Source organism: Pteronotus mesoamericanus, unplaced genomic scaffold (genome assembly GCF_021234165.1).
Source record: "Pteronotus mesoamericanus isolate MK-2021 breed Mesoamerican mustached bat unplaced genomic scaffold, CSHL_Meso_final scaffold_21, whole genome shotgun sequence".
Taxonomy (NCBI): Eukaryota; Metazoa; Chordata; class Mammalia; order Chiroptera; family Mormoopidae; genus Pteronotus; species Pteronotus mesoamericanus.
Genome location: NW_026555310.1, coordinates 640,266 through 664,116, shown reverse-complemented (window position 1 = coordinate 664,116; position 23,851 = coordinate 640,266). Strand labels below are relative to the sequence as shown.

General features: G+C 36.3%; 2 protein-coding genes across 2 annotated transcripts; both read left to right on the top strand.

Annotated features, from left to right (window-relative positions):
- The first annotated feature begins 18,476 nt into the window (after positions 1-18,476).
- On the top strand, positions 18,477-19,415 carry LOC129084529 (olfactory receptor 6C3). Its single transcript, XM_054590722.1, has one exon. It carries the CDS (start codon positions 18,477-18,479, stop codon positions 19,413-19,415), a length of 939 nt encoding a protein of 312 aa, XP_054446697.1.
- A 3,994-nt stretch (positions 19,416-23,409) lies between these two features.
- LOC129085081 (peptidyl-prolyl cis-trans isomerase A-like) lies at positions 23,410-23,721 on the top strand. The gene has a single exon (XM_054591496.1). The coding sequence runs from the start codon at positions 23,410-23,412 to the stop codon at positions 23,719-23,721; it is 312 nt and encodes a 103-aa protein (XP_054447471.1).
- Positions 23,722-23,851: the final 130 nt, after the last annotated feature.

Below are 23,851 nucleotides of genomic sequence, written 5' to 3'. Positions count from 1 at the left end.
ATATGATTAAATTGATATTTCAGATGAAAGGGAAAAATAAGGCTTATTCAACAAATAAAGTACATGGACCACTATTACTTGAAATAAAACAAATATAGAACCCTACTTCACATATTATACAAAAATATTCAGGTGAGTTAAAAATCAATATGTACAATCTAAGGAGTTTTAGAAGAAAGTACAAAATAATATTTTTCTTACCCCAAAGTAAAATATTCAAACCCAGAAGCTATAAAGTAAAATATTAAAAATATGATGATATTAAACATTTAAGATTATACAGTCATATACATACAAAAAAGTTAAAGGATAAGTAATAGAATAAGAAAGTATTTGCAGCACATCTAAAATAGAGTTAAAAGAGTTTTTTAGGGAAAACATTCTACAAACTTTTAATCAAAAATGGATAAAAATACCAAAAAGTCATTTAAAGCTTTTTAAAAATAATAGAAATGGGCAAATATACAAAAATAGGTTTAGTTTCAACAAATAATAAAGGAACAATTAAAATAACACATCATTGTCACAATCATATTATTAAGTATGAAAAATATTGATAATATCAAGTATTGGTGACTGTGAAAGGAACTGGGTATTCATAGACCCCTTTTCTTCATCTTCTTAAAGCAGTCCCTTTAGCATATGTTGCAATGCTGGTTTGGTGGAAGTGTATTCTTTTAGCCTTCTTTTGTCTGGGAAGCTCCGTATCTTGCCTTCCCTTTTAATTGAGAGCCTTGCTGGGTAAAGCCGTCTTAGTTGCAGGCCTTTGCTTTTCATGACTTGGAATATTTCTTGCCATTCCCTTCTTGTTTGTAGTGTTTCTGTTGAGAAGTCAGCTGCTAGTCGTATTGGGGCTCCCACATATGTTACTGCCTGTTTCTCCCTTGCTGCCTTTAGGATTCTCTGTTTGTCTTTAATATTTGCCATTTTAATGATGATATGTCTTGGAGTGAGCCTCAATGGGTTCCTTTTGAATGGGACCCTCTGCATTTTCTGGACTTGTGTGACTTTTTCTCTCCTCTAATTAGGGAAGTTTCCATCATTACTTTTTCAAACAGGTTCTCTATCCCTTGCTACTCTTCTTCTCCTTTTGGTCCCTATTATAAGGACATTATTATGTTTCAGGTTGTCCTGCATGTCCCTAAATGCCCCTTCATTCTTTTTTATTCTTTTTTCATTTTCTTGCTCTTTCTGGGAGCTTTTTCCTACCTTGTCCTCCAGCTAGCCTGCTTTTGATTTCTTATACTGTGTTCCTCAATTCAGAAATTGTATTCTTCATTGCCTCTTGTCTCTTACTGATAGCTTCTATGTCCTTTTCCATGCTGATATAGTTTGTGATAAGTTCTGTAGAGTTTCTCTGTAGTTTTTTTGTAATTCTGTCTGAGCTCACTAAGCTCATTGAGGTTCCTTAGAACCGTTGTTCTGAACTCAATATCTGATAGTTTACTTGCCTCTATTTCATTTAGTTCTCTTTCTGGGGATTCCTTCTTTCCCTTCGAGTGGGAGGTATTTCCTTGTCTTTCCATTATTTATGAGACCTTCATTTTTTACTTCTGCTTCTAAGATTGATCTGTCTTGACTTTCTGACTTTGTGGTGTGAACTTCTATAGTAGGAGAATGCTGTTTTTTTTCTTTCTGGATCTGCCTTTGATGATGTCAGATGTTGCCCCTGTCTGACCTTAGGCAGTCTGTTTGAGACTTCCAGGAATCTACTGTCTGTGGCTGTCTCTTCAGCTCTTAATCTAGTCACTCTGCACTCAGCAGCCAGGCTAGACAGCTCAGGGTGAGACAGAGTCCCTTCTGGGGGGTGGGGTTATTGGGTATTCTCACGCTGCTGCTGCTCAGGAGAGTGGTCTCTGCCTGAGCATGATGGCTGCTGCTGCATAGGGGGTGAGGCAGCACCTGGGTCCTGCCAGCTGCTCTCTCTGTTCTCTCCCCAAAGCCTCCTTTCCCAGTCTCTCCTCAGGCATCTCTAGCCCACTCTGCCACCCCCCTCCTCCTTTGCCAGAGTCCTGGGTAAGTGACTGCAAATAAAAATTTATGTGTTTTGGCCCTTTAAATTGCTCTTTGCCTCTCCAGACACCTGTCTTTGGCAGAGAGCAACCCTGCCACTTTTTGCAGCTGGCTGTTATTGTGTACTTTTTGGGCTTGGTACTATAGGCTGGAGATCCCTGTTTTTGGTTTAGATCCCAGTCTTCTCACAGGGATCCAACGGGCCCTTTCAATATTCTGGTGCTGCCACCCATGGGCACCCCACCTGACTTCTTGAATCTCTACTGCACTCTTTACCAGTTAGATCATGCTAAAGCTGATTCTTCTGTCTCCAAGGTTATAAGACTACTCTTGCGCTATTATTCAGTTGTTTGTTCCAGGTGATTGCTCCACAATTTAGTTGTAATTCCAGGTTGGTCCTAGGAGGAGATCAGTGTGACTTCCACTCACTTCTCCACTATCTTGATTTTCCAAATGTTAGTCACATGTTCTACTCTACTTTTTTCCTTCTGAGGGAGGGGCCAAACAGCGGTATTGGCTTCAATCTGCTGCTGTAAATAAGTGAAGCATAAAATACTCAAAAAATACTTTTACAGTGTCACACTTTTTTTGCATTAAATCCTTCTAAATTAGTCGAATCTCCCTTTATGGCCTAGAATATGATCAGTTTTGTAATCATTTCTTGACCATTTGAAAATTATATATAATGATAGTTGAGTGCAGTGTTCTGTATAAGTCAAATTTATTAATCACATGATTTAAATATGTACTTTTACTGTTTGTGTTAGTACTGAGCTATTTAAATCTCCTTATACAGCTATACGGTTGCTTCTTTCCCTTTGTAGTTATATCAATTTTTATTTTTTTAAGTATTAACACTGTGATTTTGTACAGACAGAAATTTGAAACTGTCATATCTTCACAGTGAACATAACTTTCCTTATCATTACAAAAAACCACAAATCCCCTTTTTATGCAGTACATTTTTTTCAGTAACATCTACATGAACTAATATTGATACAGCCATACCAGCATTTTAAAAAATATTGTTTACATCACACATATTTTATTTATCAATCATTCTCTTTTGAGCAGATGCTAGTATATTGTACAAAACATCTGTAACTAAATATATATTTTTATTTCTTGGTTAACTAGACTAGGTACCCCAATAAGGCCATATATGTGTATAGAGGAAGACAATGAAAATGCAGGAGAAATTTGTTTCAAAGGAATCTAAGACATCTGTTCATAAGCCTTATTTGTGCCTTCTGGACCTGCTCAAGTCTGATCTCCTAAGTACTATCTCCCTTTGATCATAGATTGCTGCTGTGAATGACCAGCATTATAACTCAGAGTCCAGTAACACTTAGCCCAATTATAGCAACTCAAATCTAATTGTCAATTGATGATGTCCTACAGTTTGATCTATAGTCTCTACCAGGTCCCAGTAGCAAGCCAAGAAGTGATCTTCATAAGGAAAATGCATATCTGCAATACATTGCTCCATAAGGACACATGTTAGTAACCTTCCTCTTGTGGCAAAGCAGAAGTGCCATGTAGCATTCCCATTTGTCATTGACACTTCAAATAACATTAGAATTTCTTGATCATTTGACCCAAATAGAAGAGCACTAATTCTAAAATCAATACTAAATTTTATGTGGAAAATCAAACATGCAGTAATAACTAAGAAATCTTGGGAAACAAGCAATATGAGAAGATTAATCATAGAAATATTTAAGTATGATATAAAGTTTCTATAATCAAAACATACACTGGGGCATGAAGGCAGAAAGAGTAATGTAGTAAAAATATAAGTGATACATTTTGAATATTCCTATTTGAATAGTTTTAACTTTTAAAATATTCTTTTTGTTTGTAAAACAATTCCAAAGACAAAATTAAATGAGCAAGAATGGGAAAAACTCTATACAAATGAACATAATTGTAAAATAAATCAACAACCATGTTATGGGAAGGATAAATAATTGATACAAATAATTTTTCAAGATCATATTTTGACAACAGCCCATCGGTAAGACAAGACACTGCAAAAAAATTTTTAACTGTATTTAAATGAAAAAATATAAGTATAATAATTCAAAAACTATTTTGTGTGTGTGGTGTAGAATTGAGTAATTGGTGAGTATGTAGATTGTTGGAGCTAGGTTTCTCACTGTGGAGGAAAAGAGATACAAATGTGGTATAAGAAAAGTAGAAAAATCCTATGCTGATGGGCTGGATTAAGAAATGTCAGTGTGAGACTATTATTTTTGTAAATGTATTTCCTTTATCTATTCTATGAAAGTTCCAAAGAATGACAACAGAATAGCAAGGAGCCAACAAAGCATCCAGATCCTGGGCTCTCAGTAACATTTCTTGCTAAAAATTACCTCTGAGAATGAGAGAAATGACCAATAGACATATGAAAAGATGGTGAATATCTCTAATCATCAGGGAAATGTAAATAAAAAGCCTAATGAGATACCCCCTCACATAGTCAGAATTGCTATTATTAAAAAGTCATGAAAAAGTGACTTGGCAAGAATGTAGAGAAAAGAGTACACTTGTGTACTGTTGGTGGGATTGAAAATTGGGGTAGCCAACATGGAAAACAGTATGGAGATTTCTCAAAAAACTAAAAATAGATCTATCATATGACCCAGGAAAATCACTTCTGGGTATTTATCCAAAGAAAACAAGAACACTAATTTGAGAAGATATATGTAACCTCTGTATTCATTGCAGCATTATTTACAATAGCCAATGTACGAAAGCAGCCTAGGTATCTATTGATAGATGAATGGATAAATAACATACTACATGGTTTTACTAATATGTGGAATCTAAAAACAAGTGAATAAAACAAAACAAAATCACGTTCACAGAAACAGAGACCAACGGGGATGTTTCTGAGATGGGTGGGTGGGTGTGGAAAAGGTGAAGGGGGATATAGTCAATAATATTGTTACGTTTGCATGTTTTTCAGAGAAGTATAAAAATATTTGGATCTTTTAACCTCTCTAATTTGATAAATTTTACTTTTGGATTTTGAACAAGTTACAACAAAATATTATTTGTAATTGAATTTCTTCTTCTACATTCAATGGAGAGTGAAACCTGGTAGTTGAACTATATATTTCATTACCTTAAAACTTAGTCACTGTTCAACCTCATAATTCCATGGATATAATTGGATATAATATTTAAAAGCAGAAGTCCTACTTGCTTGCGGATAAAAGTGTAATAGGTGTAAATCAGTCTAAATTAAAAGTAAATTATTAGGAGGCCTAGATAAATATAGGAAGCTATTAGGGACTAGGAATAAACAAGTAAAAATAGAAAGAGAGAGCACGATCAAGGAAGAGAGACAAGGAATTCAACATCTAAGAATCTGAGAAAAGAAATGGAAAAGAAACATGTCTAACACAATTTTCAAATAAAATGCAGTGTTTCATGGGCTAGGAACTCACTACCATTTTATCTAAGGAATAAAATGCTCACAAATACATATGTGATGAAGACAAGATATGTAACCAACATCTTTCTGTGTCACATTCTTTATATTAATAATAATAATACATACCTCAAAGGGTTTTTTTGTTTGTTGGGGGGGATGACATGATTTAAGTGTATAGTCAAAGCCTGATAATCAATAAAATATCAAAAATTATTGCTACATGGGACTCTCAGCCAAGAAGGAGGCATAGGTAGGCACACCTCACCTCTTTGCACAACTATAAGAAGGACCACAACTAATCTCAAAACAAAATACAACCAGAACTGCCAGAAAATTGAACTGTATGTTAGTCCAACAACCAGGGATTTAAAGGAGAAGTATTCATCCAGATGGGTAGAAGGGGTGGATACAAGGATTGGGGTTGGAGAGGACATGGTGTGACAGTGGCATCAAGGCAGCATCAGGCAGAACAGGCAGTCCCATATTCACCTGTGGCAGATAAAAACTGGGAGATACACCTGGGGAACAAGATGCCCCAGCCCCAGGCCAGACTGTGCAGCCCAGGATTCCAGTCCTGGGAATATAAAGCCTCATAACTTATGGCTGTCAAAAGCAGTGAGAATAGGGGTGGTGGAAGAAACTGCCAGTCTCTCAGAAGAGTCTGTTTAAAGGACCCACACAACCCTAGAACATAAGCAAGCCCACCCACTCTGGGATTCAGCACCAGAGAAGTTAGAAAAGTGCCAGTCACATACAGGAAATGGGGAAAGTGACTGGAAATGGGGCAAGAGCCCAGCAAGTGGCATTGTTCCCTCACAGACACCTCCCCCACAAACAGTGCCACAAAGGAGTGAAGCAGGTTGCCCCACCCTGGCAAATACCTGAGGATCTGTCCCTTACGACTTAACAGATACACCAAGATGGAGTCAAAGAAGCTCTACCCAATACACAGAAACAAACACAGGGAGGCTGCCAAATTGAAGAGACAAAAAAATATGGCCCAAATGAAAGAATAGATCAAAACTCCAGAAAAAGAACTAAGTGAAACAGAGATAGCCAATCTACCAGATGCAGAGTTCAAAACACTGATGATAAGGATGCTTGGCGATCTCATTGAGTATGGCAAATGCATAAGGGAAAAAATGAAGGCTACACTAAGTGAAATAAAGAAAAATCCACAGGGAACCAACAGTGAAGGGAAGGAAGCCGGGGTTCAAATCAACAGTTTAGAACATAAGGAAGAAATAGTCAACCAGTACAGAATGAAGAGACAAGAATTCGAAAAAGCAAGTAGAGAATAAGAAGACTCTGGGACATCTCCAAATGTTGACAACATTTGGATGCCAACATCCAAATCATAGGTGTGTCAGAAGGAGAAAAAGATCAAGAAATAGAAAACTTTTTTGAAAAAAATTATGGAAAAAAGTGTCTAATTGGGTAAAAGAAATAGACATACAAGTTCAGAAAGCACAGAATCTCAAGCAAGTTGGACCCAAAGAAGGCAAAATGAAGACACATCCTAATTAAAATGCCAAGGTTAAAAATAAGGAGAGAATCTTAAAAGCAGCAGGAGAAAAGTTTACCTACAGAGGAGTTTACATAAGACTGTCAGCTGATTTCTCAAAAGAAACTTTGCAGGCAAGAAGTATTCAAAGTGATGGAAAGCAAGGACCTACAACCTAGATTACTCTATCCAGCAAAGCTATCATCTAGAATGGAAGGGCAGATAAAGTGCTCCCCATACAAGGTAAAACGAAAGGAGTTCATCCTCACCAAGCCCTTATTATGTGAAATGTTAAAGGGACTTAAGAAAAAGAAAAAGGTCAAAACTATGATCAGTAAAATAACAAATTCACAACTATCAGTAACTGAATCTAAAACAAACTAAATAAACACCTTGAAGAGAAACAGAATGATAGAAATGAAGATCATCTGGAGGGTTATCAGTGGGTATGGGGAAGGGAGAGAATGGGGAAAATGTATAGAGATTTAGAAGCATAATTGGTAGGTACAAAATAAACAGGGGGGTGTTAAGAACAGTACAGGTAATTGGGAAGCCAAAGAACTTATATGCACAGTCCATGGACATAAAATAAGGTGGGCATTGTTGGGGGTAAGGAGGGTACCATGTGGATGGGAACAAAGGGGAAAAAATTGGGACAGCTGTAATAGCATAATCAATAAAATATACTTTAAAAAATTATCACTACAGATCATTTATTGAGAATTGAGATGGCAGAGAAGTGACTGGAAGTCACACTGACTTCCTCCCAGGACCAATCTGGAATAACAACTAAATTGTGGAGAAATCACCTGGAACAAACAACTGAACAATAGTGAGAGAGGAGCCTTATAATCTTGGACAGACAGAAGAGTGAGTTTTAGCACAACCTAACTGGTAAGGAGTGCGATAGAGACTCGAGAAGGCAGGCAAGGCACCCACAGGTGGAAGCACTAGAAGTATATTGAAAGGACCAGTTGGATCCCTCTGAGAAGAGCAGGGTCTAAACCATAAGCAGGGATTTCCAGCCTGTAGCACCAGAGCCCAAAAAATACACAGATAACAACCAGCTGCAAAAAGTGGCAGGGTTGCTCTCTGTCACAGACAGGGAGCTAGAGACGCAAAGAGCCATTTAAAGGTCCGACTCATAAATTTTTACTTGCAGTCACTTACCCTGGTCTCCAGCAGACTCGGGGGCAGAATGGGCTGGAGCTGCCGGAAGAGAAACTAGGGAAGGAGGCTTTGGGGAGAGAACTGAGTAAGTAGCTGGTGGGATGCCGGTGCTGCCTCATCCCCCATACAGCAGCAGCCATCTTGCTCAGGCAGACTACTCCCCTGAGTGGCAACAGCATGATAGGACACAATAGCCCCGCCCGCAGGAGGGACTCTGCTCTGGCCCCGTAGTGCTAAAGTCTGACAGCTGAGTATAGAGTGACAGCCACAGATAGTAGATCCCTGGCTAAAGAGGGCTCACAGTGGTCTAGGGATACTTCAGGAGAGACTGAAGATGGAGGCTTTGGGTAGAGAACTGGGATAGCCGGTGGGATCCCAGTGCTCACTCCTCCCCCATACAACATCAGCCATATGGCTCAGGAAGACCACTCCCTTGAGTGGCAGCAGAATGAGGGAACCCAAATAACCCCACCCTGAAGAGGGACTCTGTCCCTCCCTGTGGTATCTAAGCTGGCCTGCTGAGTGTGGAGGAATGAGATTAACAGCTGAAAGAGACAGCCACAGACATTAGACTCCTGGAAGTCTCAAACAGTCTGACTAAGGTCAGACAGTGTCAACATCTGACATCATCAGAGGCAGATCCAGAAAGAAAAAAACAGCAGTCTCCTACTATAGAAGTTCACACCACAAAGTCAGGAAGTCAAGACAGATCAATTGAAGAAGCAGAAACAAACAAACAAAAAAAAAGAGTCTCACAAATAATGGGAAGACAAAGAAACACACCCCAATTGAAGAGAAAGAAGGAATCCCCAGAAAGAGAACTAAAGGAAATAGAGGCAAGTAAATGATCAGATACTGAGTTCAAAACAACAGTCCTAAGGAAGCTCAATGAGTTCAGTGAGCTCAGACAGAATTACAAAAAACTACAGGGAAATGATGAGGAACTTACTGCAAACTATATCAGCATGAAAAAGGACATAGAAACTATGAATAAGAGACAAGAGGCAATGAAGAATACAATTTCTGAATTGAAGAACACAGTAGAAGGAATCAAAAACAGGCTAGATGAAGCTAAGGATCGAATAAGTGAGCTGGAGGACAAGGTAGGAAAAAGCTCCCAGAAAGAGCAAGAAAATAAAAAAAGAATAAAAAAAAATGAAGAGGCATTCAGGGAAATGCAGGACAACTTGAAACATAATCATATCCGTATGATAGGGATACCAGAAGGAGAAGAAGAGCAAATAGAGAACCTGTTTGAAAAAGTAATAATGGAAACTTCCCTAATTAAAGGAGAGAAAAAGTCACATGAGTCCAGGGTCCCATACAAGTGAAACCCAATGAGGCCCACTCCAAGACACATCATCATTAAAATGGCAAATATCAAAAGCAAACAGAGAATCCTAAAGGAAGCAAGGGACAAACAGGTAATAACATACAAGGGAGTCCCAGTACAGCTAGTAGCTGACTTCTCAACAGAAACACTGCAAGCCAGAAGGGAGTAGCAAGAAATATTCCAAGTCATGAAAAGCAAAGGTCCACAACTAAGGCTACACTACCCAGCAAGGCTCTCAATTATATGTATAGTCTTAAATGTTTAATATAGTCATATTGTCAATATTTTACTTTATAGCTTCTGGGTTTGAATATTTGCCTCAGGGTAAGAAGAGTATTTTATATTTCCTCCTAAAACCTCTTCAATTTTACATATTGATTTTTAATTCACCTGTATATATTTTGTATAATGTGTGAAATAGGGCTCTATATTTGTTTTATTTCAAGTAATAGTGGTTTATGCACCTCATTTGTTGAATAAGCATCATTTTCCCCATTGATTTGAAATATCAAATTAGTCATATATTGCATTGTTAGATATATACATTTGTTTCTAGAATGCTCATTATCTTTCATTGATCTACTTGATTATTTCTGTTCTGGTTTCATTTTGTTTTAACTGCTGAGACTTTATAATGGATTTAAATTTTTTAATATTTTGTAACGGTTTTGACTTTTATAAATAACTAAATAAAAGCAATCTGCATTTAAAAAAATGAAAGAAGGAACTGCTACCTTTTGCGACAATATGGATGGAACTGGAGAATATTACCCTAAATGAAATAAGCCAGTCAGTGAAAGACAAATACCATATGATCTCACCTATAAGTGGAATCTATTCAACAAAATAAACTAATGGGTAGTCCCCATTTGGTGAGGGCAAGCAACGCACCCAAAGAGCCAAAAGCGGGGAAAACACACAATAGAAGTCCCTAAACTGACCAGTGCCGGGGAGCTTGCCAGCCAGGGGGCCAGATGAGTACAAGAGGTCGCGAGTAAGCCCCCTGGTCTGGGGCAAGCACATGCGAGCCCAGGCAGGCGGGGGATCCTGCCATGCTGGGAGCGCGCTCAAGGAGCCAGGGTGAGAGTGCAGAGAGAACCCAAAAAATAGCCCAGACCTGACCAAAGGGGTCACAGAGCTGCCCCAATCAGGAGTCAGACAGTAGACTCCTAGAAGGCTCAATCAAACAACCCAAGGTCCTATAGGGTCAACAACTGACATCATCAGAGGCAGGCCCAGAATGAAAAGTAAAGGACAAAAATACTTAACAGACACTCACAAAAATGGGAAGAAGAAAAGTTCCCCCCAAATGAGTGGAAAAGGGGACTCCCCACAGAGAGAGCTAAATGAAATAGAGGCAAGGGAATTTTCAGATATTGAATTCAAAATAATGGTTCTAAGGAAGATCAATGAGCTCAGCCAGCTCAAAGATAACTATGAGAAACTGCAGAGAAATTATCAGGATCTTACAGCAAACTATATCAGCCTGGAAAAGGACATAGAAACTATCAAGAAGACACAAGAGGCTATGAAGAATACCATTTCTGAATTGAAGAACACAGTAGAAGGAATCCAAAGCAGGCTGGATGAAGCCGAGGATCGAATCAGTGAGATGGAGGCTAAGGTAGAAAAAAGCTCCCAGGAAGAACAAGAAATGGAAAAAAGACTCCCGAAGAATGAAGAGGCATTTAGGGAAATGCAGGACAACCTGAAACGCAATAATATCTGTATAACAGGGATACCAGAAGGAGAAGAAGAGGAGCAAGGGATAGAGAAGCTCCTCGACCGGCAACACTGAAAGGAAAAGAAATCAACAGAGACAAGAGGGAAGGGGGGGCAGGGAAAGAGAAGGGAAGGGGAAAGTCAAGGAACATATAGCAAGGACTCATGGACAAAACCAAAGGGGAAGAGCTGAGGGAGGGAAGGTGGGAGGGGGCAAGGGAAAGAGGTGGGGGGAAGGCAGAGACAAATGTATTTAAAAAGTAAGTAAATTAAAAAAAAATAAGTAAAAAAAAAAAGAGAAGCTCCTCAAAAAAGTAGTGATGGAAAATTTCCCTAATTTGAGGAGAGAAAGGCTCTCATGGATCCAGGAGGCACAGAGCACCCCACTCAAGAGGGACTCAAAGAGGTCCACTCCAAGACACATCATCATTAAAATGGCAAATGTCAAAGACAAAGAGAGAATTCTCAAGGCAGCAAGGGAGAAGGAGAAAGTAACATACAAGGGGGCCCCGATACACCTAGGAGCTGACTTCTCAACAGAAACACTACAAGCCAGAAGGGAATGGTAATAAATATTCCAAGTCATGAAAAGCAAGGGCCTACAGCCAAGGCTGGTCTACCCAGCAAGGCTCTCAATTAAAATAGAAAGGAAAATATGGAGTTTCCCAGACAAGAGAAGACTAAAAGAATACATCTCTACCAAACCAGCACTCCAAGATATGCTCAAGGGACTGGTTTAAGAAGATGAAGGAAAATAATGAGAGAGAGAGGAACACAGGTACAAAGAGAAAAGATGAGTAAGTTTCTTTCAGTAATATCTCTCAATGTGAATGGACTAAATGCCCCAATCGAAAGACACAGGGTAGCTGAATGGATAAGAAAACATGACCCACACATATGCTGTCTACAAGAGACCCACCTCAGAGCAAGAGACCTACACAGATTGAAAGTAAAGGGATGGAAAAAAATATTCCAAGCAAATGGGCATGAGAAAAAGGCCAGGGTTGCCATGCTTGTATCAGACAAAGTAGATTTCAAACCAAAGGCCATAAAGAGAGACCCAGAGGTGCACTTTATAATACTTAAAGGAAGAATCTCTCAAGAAAACATCAACATTGTAAACTTATATTCTCCCAATATAGGAGCTCCCAAGTTTATAAAGAAATTGTTGGATGACTTCAAAAAAGATATAGACAGCAACACACTGATAGTAGGGGATTTCAACACTCCACTGTCAAAAATGGACAGATCTTCCAAACAAAACATTAATAAACATATTGTGGCGCTGAATGACACACTGAATCAAAGAGACTTAACTGACGTATATAGAACCTTACATCCCAAAGAAGAAAAATACACATTCTTTTCAAATGCTCATGGCAGTTTTTCAAAGATAGACCACATGATAGGACACAAAGCAAACCTCAGCAAATTCAGGAGAATTGAAATAATACCAAACTTTTTCTCAGACCACAAGGGCTTGAAACTGGAAATCAACCTCAAAGAGAAACTTCAAAAACTTGCAAACTCATGGAGACTGAACAGTAGACTATTAAACAATGAATGGGTCAACAATGAGATAAGAGAAGAAATCAAAAAATTTCTGGAAACAAATGAAAATGAACAGACAACAGTCTAAAACCTATGGGACACAGCAAAGGCAGTCCTGAGAGGGAAGTTCATAGCAATACAGGCTTACCTAAAAAAGACAGAAACATTTCAAATAAAAGACCTAACACTACAACTTATATAATAGCCTCTCAGCAAATGGTGTTGGGAGAGCTGGACGGCTACATGCAAAAAATTGAAATTGGATCATCAGCTGACACCATACACAGAAATAAACTCAAGATGGATAAAAGACTTAAATATAAGTCTCAACATCATCAAAGTCCTAGAGGAGAACATTGGCAGGAAACTCTCAGATATCCCACGCAGCAATTTTTTCACTGATATGTCTCCTAAAGCAAGAGACATAAAGGAAAAAATAAACAAGTGGGACCTCATCAAAATAAGAAGCTTCTGCATGTCAAAAGAAAACATTAGCAAAATGAAAAGGGAGCCAACCCTATGGGAAAATATATTTGCTAATGATACATCAGATAGAGGTTTGATCTCCAAGATATATAAAGAACTCACTCGACTCCACTCCAAGAAGACAAACGATCCAATCAAAAAATGGGCCAAGGACCTGGGCGGACGCTTTTCCAAGGAGGAGATACAGAGGGCCCAGAGGCATTTGAAAGGATGCTCTGCATCACTAGCCATCAGAGAAATGCAGATCAAAACCACCATGAGGTACCACCTCACACCGGTCAGAATGGCCTTCATAAACAGATCCACAAACAACAGGTGCTGGCGAGGCTGTGGAGAAAAGGGAACCCTAGTCCACTGTTGGTGGGAATGCAGACTGGTGCAGCCACTATGGAAAGCAGTGTGGAATTTCCTCAGAAAGCTGAAAATGGAACTGCCTTTTGATCCAGCGATTCCCCTGCTGGGACTATACCCTGAGAACACCAAAACGCCAATACAAAAGAACCTATGCACTCCAATGTTCATAGCAGCACAATTTACAATAGCCAAGTGTTGGAAGCAACCTAGATGCCCATCAGTAGATGACTGGATCAAAAAATTATGGTACATATACACAATGGAATACTACGCAGCAGAAAGAAAAAAAGAAGTACTAAACTTTGCGACAGCATGGATGGAACTGGAGAGCATCATGCTAAGCGAAATAAGCCAGGGGGCGAAAGACAAATACCATATGATCTCACCTATAAGCGGAACCTAACCAACAATGCAAAGAAGCAAGGAAAATATGACCAGCAACACTGAAAGGAAAAGAAATCAACAGAGACAAGAGGGAAGGGGCGGGCAGGGAAAGGGAAGGGAAGGGGAAAGTCAAGGAACATATAGCAAGGACTCATGGACAAAACCAAAGGGGAAGAGCTGAGGGAGGGAGGGTGGGAGGGGGCAAGGGAAAGAGGTGGGGGGAAAGCAGAGACAAATGTATTTAAAAAGTAAATAAATTAATTTTAAAAAAATAAATAAAAAAAAAACAAATACATAGGGGAACATTCGACCTCCCTAATGAATGCAAATAAAATAAAATCCCATTTTTCATAAAAAAAAAGAAAACATTAGCAAAATGAAAAGGGAGCCAACCCTATGGGAAAATATATTCGCTAATGATACATCAGATAGAGGTTTGATCTCCAAGATATATAAAGAACTCACTCGACTCCACTCCAAGAAGACAAACGATCCAATCAAAAAATGGGCCAAGGACCTGGGCGGATGCTTTTCCAAGGAGGAGATACAGAGGGCCCAGAGGCATTTGAAAGGATGCTCTGCATCACTAGCCATCAGAGAAATGCAGATCAAAACCACCATGAGGTACCACCTCACACCGGTCAGAATGGCCATCATAAACAAATCCACAAACAACAGGTGCTGGCGAGGCTGTGGAGAAAAGGGAACCCTAGTACACTGTTGGTGGAAATGCAGACTGGTGTAGCCACTGTGGAAAGCAGTGTGGAATTTCCTCAAAAGTTGAAAATGGAACTGCCTTATAATCCTGTGATTCCCCTGCTGGGACTATACCCTAAGAACACCATAACGCCAATACAAAAGAACCTATGCACCTCAATGTTCATCGCAGCACAATTTACAATAGCCAAGTGTTGGAAGCAACCTAGATGCCCATCAGTAGATGATTGGATCAAAAAGGCATGGTACATATACACAATGGAATATACGCAGCAGAAAGAAAAAAAGAAGTACTAAACTTTGCGACAGCATGGATGGAACTGGAGAGCATCATGCTAAGCGAAATAAGCCAGGGGGCGAAAGACAAATACCATATGATCTCACCTACAAGTGGAACTTAACCAACAATACAAAGATGCAAGGAAAATAAGACGAGCAACACTGAAAGGAAAAGAAATCAACAGAGACAAGGGGGAAGGAGGGAGGGGGACAAGGAAGGGAAGGGGAAAGTCAAGGAACATATAGGAAGGACTCATGGACATAACCAAAGGGGAAGAGTTGAGGGAGGGAAGGAGGGAGGGGGTAAGAGAAAGTGGTGGGTGGTTGGCAGAGACAAATGTATTTGAAAAAATAAAATAAATTAAAATAAAATTTAAAAAAAACATGAAAAAACCCCCCACAAAATAAACTAATGAACAAAATAAACCACAAGCATGTTCAATAAATACTTTTATTGCCTATTTTAATGTGTATCAATTATAAATTCAACACATTTTTTAGTTTATTGATTTTATTTTCATTTTTTCCACATTATTTATTTACTTTTTGTTTTTCAAGTACAGTTATCTCCATTTTGTCCCCCCACTCCCCTCCTCCCTGCCCATCCCCACCTCCAACCCTCAATCCTATCCTCTTTTTGGCTTCATCCATGTGTCCTTTATACATGTTCCTTGATGACCCCTCCCCTTCTTTCCTGCACTATCCCCCGTCCCGTCCCCTCTGGTTACTATCAGTTTGTTTTTTATTTCAATGTATCTGGTTATATTTTGCTTTCTTGTTTGTTAAGTGCCTATCAGTAAATGAATTTATCAAAAAACTATGGTACATTTACACAATGGAATACTATGGAACAGAAAGAAAGAAGGAGCTCATACCCTTCACAACAACATGGATGACTGGGAAGAGGCTTATGCAAAGTGAAATAAGCCAGGCAGTGAAAGAAAAATACCATATTATCTTAACTATAAGTGGAACCTAATCAATAAAGCAAACAAATAAATTATAAATTCAAAACATCTTGATTTCTATGTATTTTCTTATGTGCTACCTGGTGCTTTGTTCATCTTTTCTTATTTGTTCCTTTTGTCCCAATTTCACATATGCTCATCTTTTGGATCTATAAATAATTTTCATTCCTGGCATTAAATGCACACATGGTTTATGTTCATATTTATAATGTGAAGAAAATAAGGCTAAATTGCCAAATGTAAAGTTCATATTACACACGTATATATATTGTATATGAGTATTACATTCTAGTTATAAAATTTGTATCTTTCATTGCAGAAAATGTGAAAATAAACAAGTTAAAAATATTGAATGCCTGATTTCCAAATATTTATTTTGTTGGTTTACAAATATTCTCACAATGAAATGTCACATTCACAAATATAGGCAAAGCAATTTAATATTAGGATTTAATGAAAGTAAATGATATAGTGAACGAGAGTAGTCAACAGCTCATAGCAATTATTGCTATGATATTAGTCATAGGCCATGGGGAAGGTTTCCTTGAATTCAGGGTCAATATTGATATAAACTCCCTATCAGTTTTTAATATGTTTTCTATTTCAGAAGATGATGAAGTATGAAGTCATACTGCAAATTCAAAACTGTTTTTTCTCATTTCATTCTGGTATAGTAAAGAACTCTTGAGGTTAAGTGCAGAATTTCTGAGAAAAATATGGACTCCTTGTACAATCATAGACAAGTTATATTCTAAATCAAACTTTCACACACTCAATATCACATCTTGTTTATATATTTGCCTCATTTAACTCATTCATTTTATTAAGCTTTATCAATATTTATAAAAATGATTCATCCCTATCTTTTAATGATGCCTTTCTTTGGCACTCTGTTTACTTAATGAACTCCCCTGAGCCAACCAAAAAGAAAGATAAAATAAATGCTGCTCTACCTGTATGACATGTTTAGAGGACATTTATATTTTTTATTTTTAAAACAGCACTTGCAGGAAAATATCGCAGTCTCTGACATGTAAGGAAAATATTACTTAGATTTTATAGATGTATAATCATAGAATTACAAAATATTCATTTGCAATATTTACATAAATACAAAGAAAATCTTTAATAAATGTTTTTTATTCTCTTGTCCAAGCAGGTGTAACTGAGTTAGTGCATGGATCTTTGGTGAGAGACAAAAAACAGGAATGAGTTGTACAATAATAATATGTTCTAAAATATTTACAATACCAGGAATGAAGAATATTGTCAAATATTACTCTAGTCTACAAATAAACAGAACTATGAACCCTGAGAGCCATGAAAAATTTAAATTACCACACTTGTTTTGAAAGAACAATGAAGATCAAATAAATTTCTAACTCAATTTATCAGCTCTGAAATTATGTAAATATTAAGCCAATCAGACAATTAAATTTGAGGCTAAATCATCAAGAAGAAGCAAGAAGTAAGTAAATATGTTATTCTTCAACATAATATTCCATTTTATTCAAATGTTTAAAAATTTATTTGCATATGTATTTGTGGATTTACCTATCTTTCAATATTAAAAGTTAAATAATTATTTACTACCAAGAAAACTATTAATGGATTCCTAAAGCAAGAACCCAGAAATAAGTTTTGGGTTGTTTAGTTATATTTTTCTAAGTTTAATGGTATTCTGTTATAGAAATAGGATTCTAACAGGATTATTCCCTATTAGAAAGAATATCTCCTTCTCAGTAAATGTTATTTTGGCCATTTGTTTCTTTGTTATAGCAATAATGAAAAAAAAGAATTGGGCATTGTATAAATTAAACTATTTCTAGGCAATTATTTATTTCAATAACAGAAGTTTACCTTTCTTGTTTTTCTGACCTTTTTATCAGGAAAGGGAAAAAAATGATGCAGAGAGAGTAATAGCATCAACCAAACCCTTAAGAAAGTAATGTAGAAATGAATGCCAGCAAACATTCCCATGGATAAACATGTATGCTCTAGGGTGAGATGATTACTGTGTTGACTAGTTGTTTCACTTTGTAAAAGTCTTCTAAACTAGGTAATCCTCAAAATATAAAATGTGATGATTGGCCAAACTAAGTTCTGTGAACTTTTAAACTCTGTTATTTAAATTATCCACAATTTAGACTATTTTTTTATAATATTGAGGAAAAGAAAAAGATCAATTAGAATATTTTTATATTTTTAGAAGGAGCTAAATATTTTAAAGAATAATTAAAAGCATAATTTTAAAGAAACATTAGAAGAAATAGCTTTTGCTTAAATGTTAGCAGAATATTTTTTCCATGGTATGTGTATTTTCAAACAAAAGAGGTTATATTTAACTTCAGCTAATATTCATTATTTGAATGTAAGGTAGAAAGGAAATTGGAGAGAGTGGCTGATGGGGGATGTGTTTGGAATTTCATAGATTATTCATCATCATAGATATTGAAAAATTTTTATACTCTATCATCAGTTTAGTTTTAACTTTTTTATGTTCTGGAAGGGAAACATATATTTTCTGTTCTGAAGGCAGGGAAAGGATCGGCAATGGGAAACCATACAGTACCCACAGAATTCATTCTTCTGGGACTATCAGATGATCCAGGACTTCAGACTGTTATTTTTCTCTTTTTAATCATCACATATATATTAAGTGTCTCTGGAAATCTGACCATTGTCATACTCACCTTGGTGGATTCTCATCTACAGACCCCTATGTATTTCTTCCTCAGGAACTTCTCTGTATTAGAAATATCCTTTACAACTGTCTGTATTCCTAGATTTTTGGGCACAATTATCACCAAAGACAACACAATTTCATACAATAATTGCATGGCTCAACTGTTTTTCTTCATCTTCATGGGTACAACTGAATTTTATCTTCTAACCGCTATGTCTTATGATCGCTATGTAGCCATCTGCAAACCCCTGCATTACACAACCATCATGAATAAAAGAGTCTGCATATTGCTTGTCCTTTGTTCTTGGGTGACAGGCTTCTTAAATATTTTCCCACCAGTTATTCTTTTTCTCCAATTAGATTACTGTGGCTCCATTGTCATTGATCACTTTGCCTGTGACTATTTTCCCCTCTTGCAATTGTCCTGCTCAGACACCTGGCTTCTGGAAGTGATTGGTTTTTATTCTGCAACAGTGATTCTGCTTTTCACTTTGGCATTAATAATTCTATCCTACATGTTCATCATTAGGACAATTCTAAAACTGCCTTCTGCCAGCCAGAGAAAGAAGGCACTTTCTACATGCTCCTCTCACATGATTGTCATTTCCATCTCCTATGGAAGCTGCATATTCATGTATGCCAACCCTTCAGCAAAAGAAAAGGCATCATTGACCAAAGGAGTAGCTATTCTGAATACTTCTGTTGCTCCTATGATGAATCCATTTATATATACCTTGAGGAACCAGCAAGTGAAGCAAGCTTTTCAGGATGCTATTCAAAAGGTTACCTTTTTCTCTGGTAAATGAAAGTACTAATCGCATTAAAAGAATAAAATTCTTATCAATGCTTTCTATTATTCATACCCTCTCAAAACATGCTTTCCTTCATTACAATTATTTTTACTTTATATTATCATATTAAAATTTCCTAAATGTTAAGCTCAAAAAATTTGAAAAAGCTGAATATTGCTTGAAAATATTCTGCAAGTTCAAATATTTTATTCAAATGCAGTTGGGTGAAGCAAAAAAACCTGGCTAAATGATTATGATTTTGAGTAGAAGGTATTTACTTTTGAAGAGACAGAGCATTTAGTTTGACGAAAGATGTCAGGATAGACTTGAAATTCTGAACTTTTCATTCTTACCAGGTAATAGAAATAAATGTTATTAGAAAATTTTGATTTTATTTGGCATTTGAATGAAATCATAGTCACTACCACCAGGGGTTGGTGAACAAAATCTAAACATTTACATAAATATATTAAGTGATTATAAACTCACATATGTTAAAATTATTTATGATGTTAATAATAATTATAATGAGAAGGAAAAGAAGGATGAGGAGGAAGGGCAGAAAATAAATTCAGCAATTACTAAATGCTAGTTATTGTTTGCTTTGTATTGGCTCATTGAGTCCTGCAAATAACTTTATGAGGTATCTACAATTATTATCCTCTTTTAGTCAGAGGTATTTTTCTTTAGTTAGATTAACTATCTCCAAAACTTATAGGCAGAGAACAGACAATGTAAAATATATCAAGTAAAATGCATGAAGCTATGATAAACTGGCAAGAGTTCAACTTTCTGGAGAACTGAGCTTTAACTGGAGGACTTTGACTTTAGGGATCTGTGAAGTAGGGAAGAGAAATAACATCTGTTGATAATATTCTACACACTATTTTTTATTGGAAATATTAGATGAAATATTTATTTTACAAAACCTCTTAGAAAGTGAGCATTATTATTTCTAATTTATAGGTAAATGAACATAAGGAAATTGAGGTTGAGAGTTCATTGTTACACAGATTGTAACATCCAAATTGGTAATTAAATCAATTTTCTTTAATCTCAAAATCCATAACAGGATTACTTTCACTTTTACACTGGTTTTCACTAGTAATAATTATGAGTGGTTTATGTTAAATATTAGAATCATCAAAGGGCTTTCTAATGTGTGATTAACTCATACAGGTTTTACTTACTTATGATAGGTGCTGGGGATATAGCGATGAAAAATAGTGTGATTCTTGTCCTAAGTTATCTGATGATCTAACAGGAAGAAAAACTAATATAATTAAAATTTGATAAGTGCAACAATTTAGGTATAATTTGCCTATAGAACAGGTAATGTTGACAAAATAAATGTCAATTTTTTTGCCTCTTCTAGAAGAATTATGGCCAATTGCACAATAATTGATTGTAAGTCTTCATTTTAACCCTTGAGTCACAAGTGTTTGATAAACCTTGACTGCCATCACAGTTTTTACTTTTATTTTCTTTCTTGGTCATTATCTTGTGTATTATAAAAATTACATATATTTACTGAGTAAAAAAAAGTTACTGAGAATAGAATTATGATGGTCATAAAAGTTGTCTCCAATACTATTCCCTCGAGCCCCAACTTGTATTGTGAGTCATGGATTGATTATCATTTCAGTTTTACCTGTGTACTACTTACCTGTTGAAAGAATTTATACTAACGACCACAGTCTAGATTTCTAGGAGATGTTAAACTATTTCAAACACTTATTATTCTATATCTGGGAAAGAGTGATGCATATTTCTCAAATTAAGTCCATGCACAAAACAAAACAAAAAAAATGATACTATATATTGAATACACTAAGATGATACCTTATAAATAATAAAATAAATGTTTTCATACAATATTCTTTCTTAAATTAATATCTATATGTGGATATTAACAGCTTCATATAAGCAGAATAAAGATCTTGCAAACAATTTCTAATTCTCACATGATTGTGAATATTGTATTTTTTCCCATTACCATGTAGACCCCTTATTACTACAATTACCATACTGTTGTCCATTAAAGCAACTGGGTTGCAAGCATGCGCTAGCTATTTGGATTAATATAATATACCATCTTCACCCTGTAAGATTTCAGGTAATAGATAGAAAGGTAAACATGTATGAGTTAATCTTTTATAAATATACCAAATGCTATATCAATATAAAATATTTTTTGCTCACAACATTTGCAGTAATTCAGTAAGAAATTCCAGGTAAAATAGTAAATATAATCAAATGAATATTCTGGACAAAGACAATTATTATTGCAAATAACAGTTGTAAAAGTTAGAGAAGTGTATAGTGAATCATATGAAAAGACAGAAAATCAGTAATAATTCCTTTCTATAAGCTGTTTTATGATTCAATTTATTATGCACAAAATAGTAACTCTATAAACCAATACTAGCTTTTATCATGTTAATATTGTTTTAAAGTATGGTAAATGTCTTACTTATCCATCTAAGATTTTGTCTCTTTAAGTGAATATATTTTTTCTTTCTTTTAAAGAATGAACCATAAAAATTCATAGGAACTTTTATGTGGCTGATAAACATCAGAACAGTGACTCAAATCAGAGTTATGTTCCCCAAGTAAACCATTGTGCCAATTCTCTGGTAAGGAGAGAAACCTTGCAATATAAACATATACAAGGGAATCTTAGAATTTTAGAACCAAATGTTATTTAAATAATTTGTTCTTTCACAAAAATACTAAATGAGTCTTTCCAAAAATGCCAGGTTTGGCTTATGAGGATTTTATATTCCAGAAAATTAAACATTCAGAAGACAACTACTCTTTTGGAATTAAAGCTAACAGATACAGACAACAGTATGGTGGTTACCGGAGGGAAAGGGGTTTAGGGGAATAGTAAAAGGTAAAGGGGTTCAAATATGTGGTGAAGGAAGATTTGACTTTGGTGGTGGCCACACAGTGCAATATACAGATGAAATATCATAGAACTGTACACTTGAATCCTATAGAATCTTATTAACCAATGTCACTCCAATAAATTTAACTTTAAAAACTTAAATTTCTAAATTTAAATACAGAAATCACTTTAGCATATAAACTCAGAATTGCCCAACTCTTCTATTGGTAATTTCAGATGTAATATATACCTGCATGATAATTTAGTCTCTTATGGGCAAGATTCTCTGTAATTTCTGAATTGTGCACTGACTTATCCACAACACTAATTTCAGTCATAGCTATAGAATATGTGGTAGGTAACTCACTATCTCACTAACAGATATTATTTAGTCATTCTTCATCAGTCTGATTTGAGTCACAGTAAACCTTTGTATTCTTAGTTATTAAAGCTCTTTCATGTTAATCAGCCCTACATCTTTCTGATGTTAGGTCTCCTGTGCTGAAGTTCTCAAGCTCATGTTGCTTTTTTTGCTTCATCTATATAATTGAACCAGTATTCCTGTATTTTGCAGAATAAAGGATCACATGAACCTCTGGGAACGATGCAGTATGCTTACCAATATGATAGAAATTTTCACAATTTACTGAAATTTCATTTATCTTGACTATATTAATGGAGTATGAGCATTTCTCAACCAAAGGGGACAGTTTGTTCATCATTGCCTACCAAAGGATTATTGTATGGAAGTATTGACTAAAAATATTTGTTAAATTAATTAACAAATATATAGAAGTCTCTAAATGCCTACTTCCTATTTAAACTATTAAGATCTCTTGCTCTGACATCTTATTTGAACAAGTTTATATGTCTGGGTTTTCTAGGACTTCTTGTTTTTCAGAAACATAGACAGAAATTGCTGTAACCCTTCAACAATATTAGCCACCACTTAAACTCCTTATTCTACAAATGATACCTCTCTTGTTTTTTCAGGTCTACCTTTCAAGACCTCCCCTTGGACATTTAGGGCAAAATCTTATTTTAACCATTGATGTAAGCACTAGGGAGAAAGGATTTGGTTATAAAGATTCCTGATTTCACAGAATTGTTCTGGGATTTATGTGCCAGGGTGGTGACTTCACATGCCATAATGGCACAGGCAGCAACTCCATCTATGGGGAAAAATTTGATGATGAGAATTTCAGCCTGAAGCACACAGGTCCTGGCATCTTGTCCATGGAAAATGCTGGACCCAACACAAATGGTTCCCAGTTTTTCATCTGCACTGCCAAAACTGAGTGGCTGGATGGCAAGCATGTGGTCTTCAACCAGGTGAAAGACGGCATGGATATTGTGACAGTCATGGAGCACTATGGGTCTAGGAATGGCAAGACCAGCAAGATCACCATTACTGACTGTGGACTACTCTAATCGGTTTGACTCATGGTTTATCTTAACCATCAGACCATTCCTTCTGTAGCTTAGGAGAACACTCCTTCTCCCTCATCTGCTTGGAATATTCTATTATCTTCATGCTCTCACCACAGTTTATTGGGTTCCA

Bases quoted from the DNA above. Each gene is read 5' to 3' on its own strand.
- LOC129084529 (XM_054590722.1), top strand. From the start codon at position 18,477: ATGGGAAACCATACAGTACCCACAGAATTCATTCTTCTGGGACTATCA.
- LOC129085081 (XM_054591496.1), top strand. From the start codon at position 23,410: ATGTGCCAGGGTGGTGACTTCACATGCCATAATGGCACAGGCAGCAAC.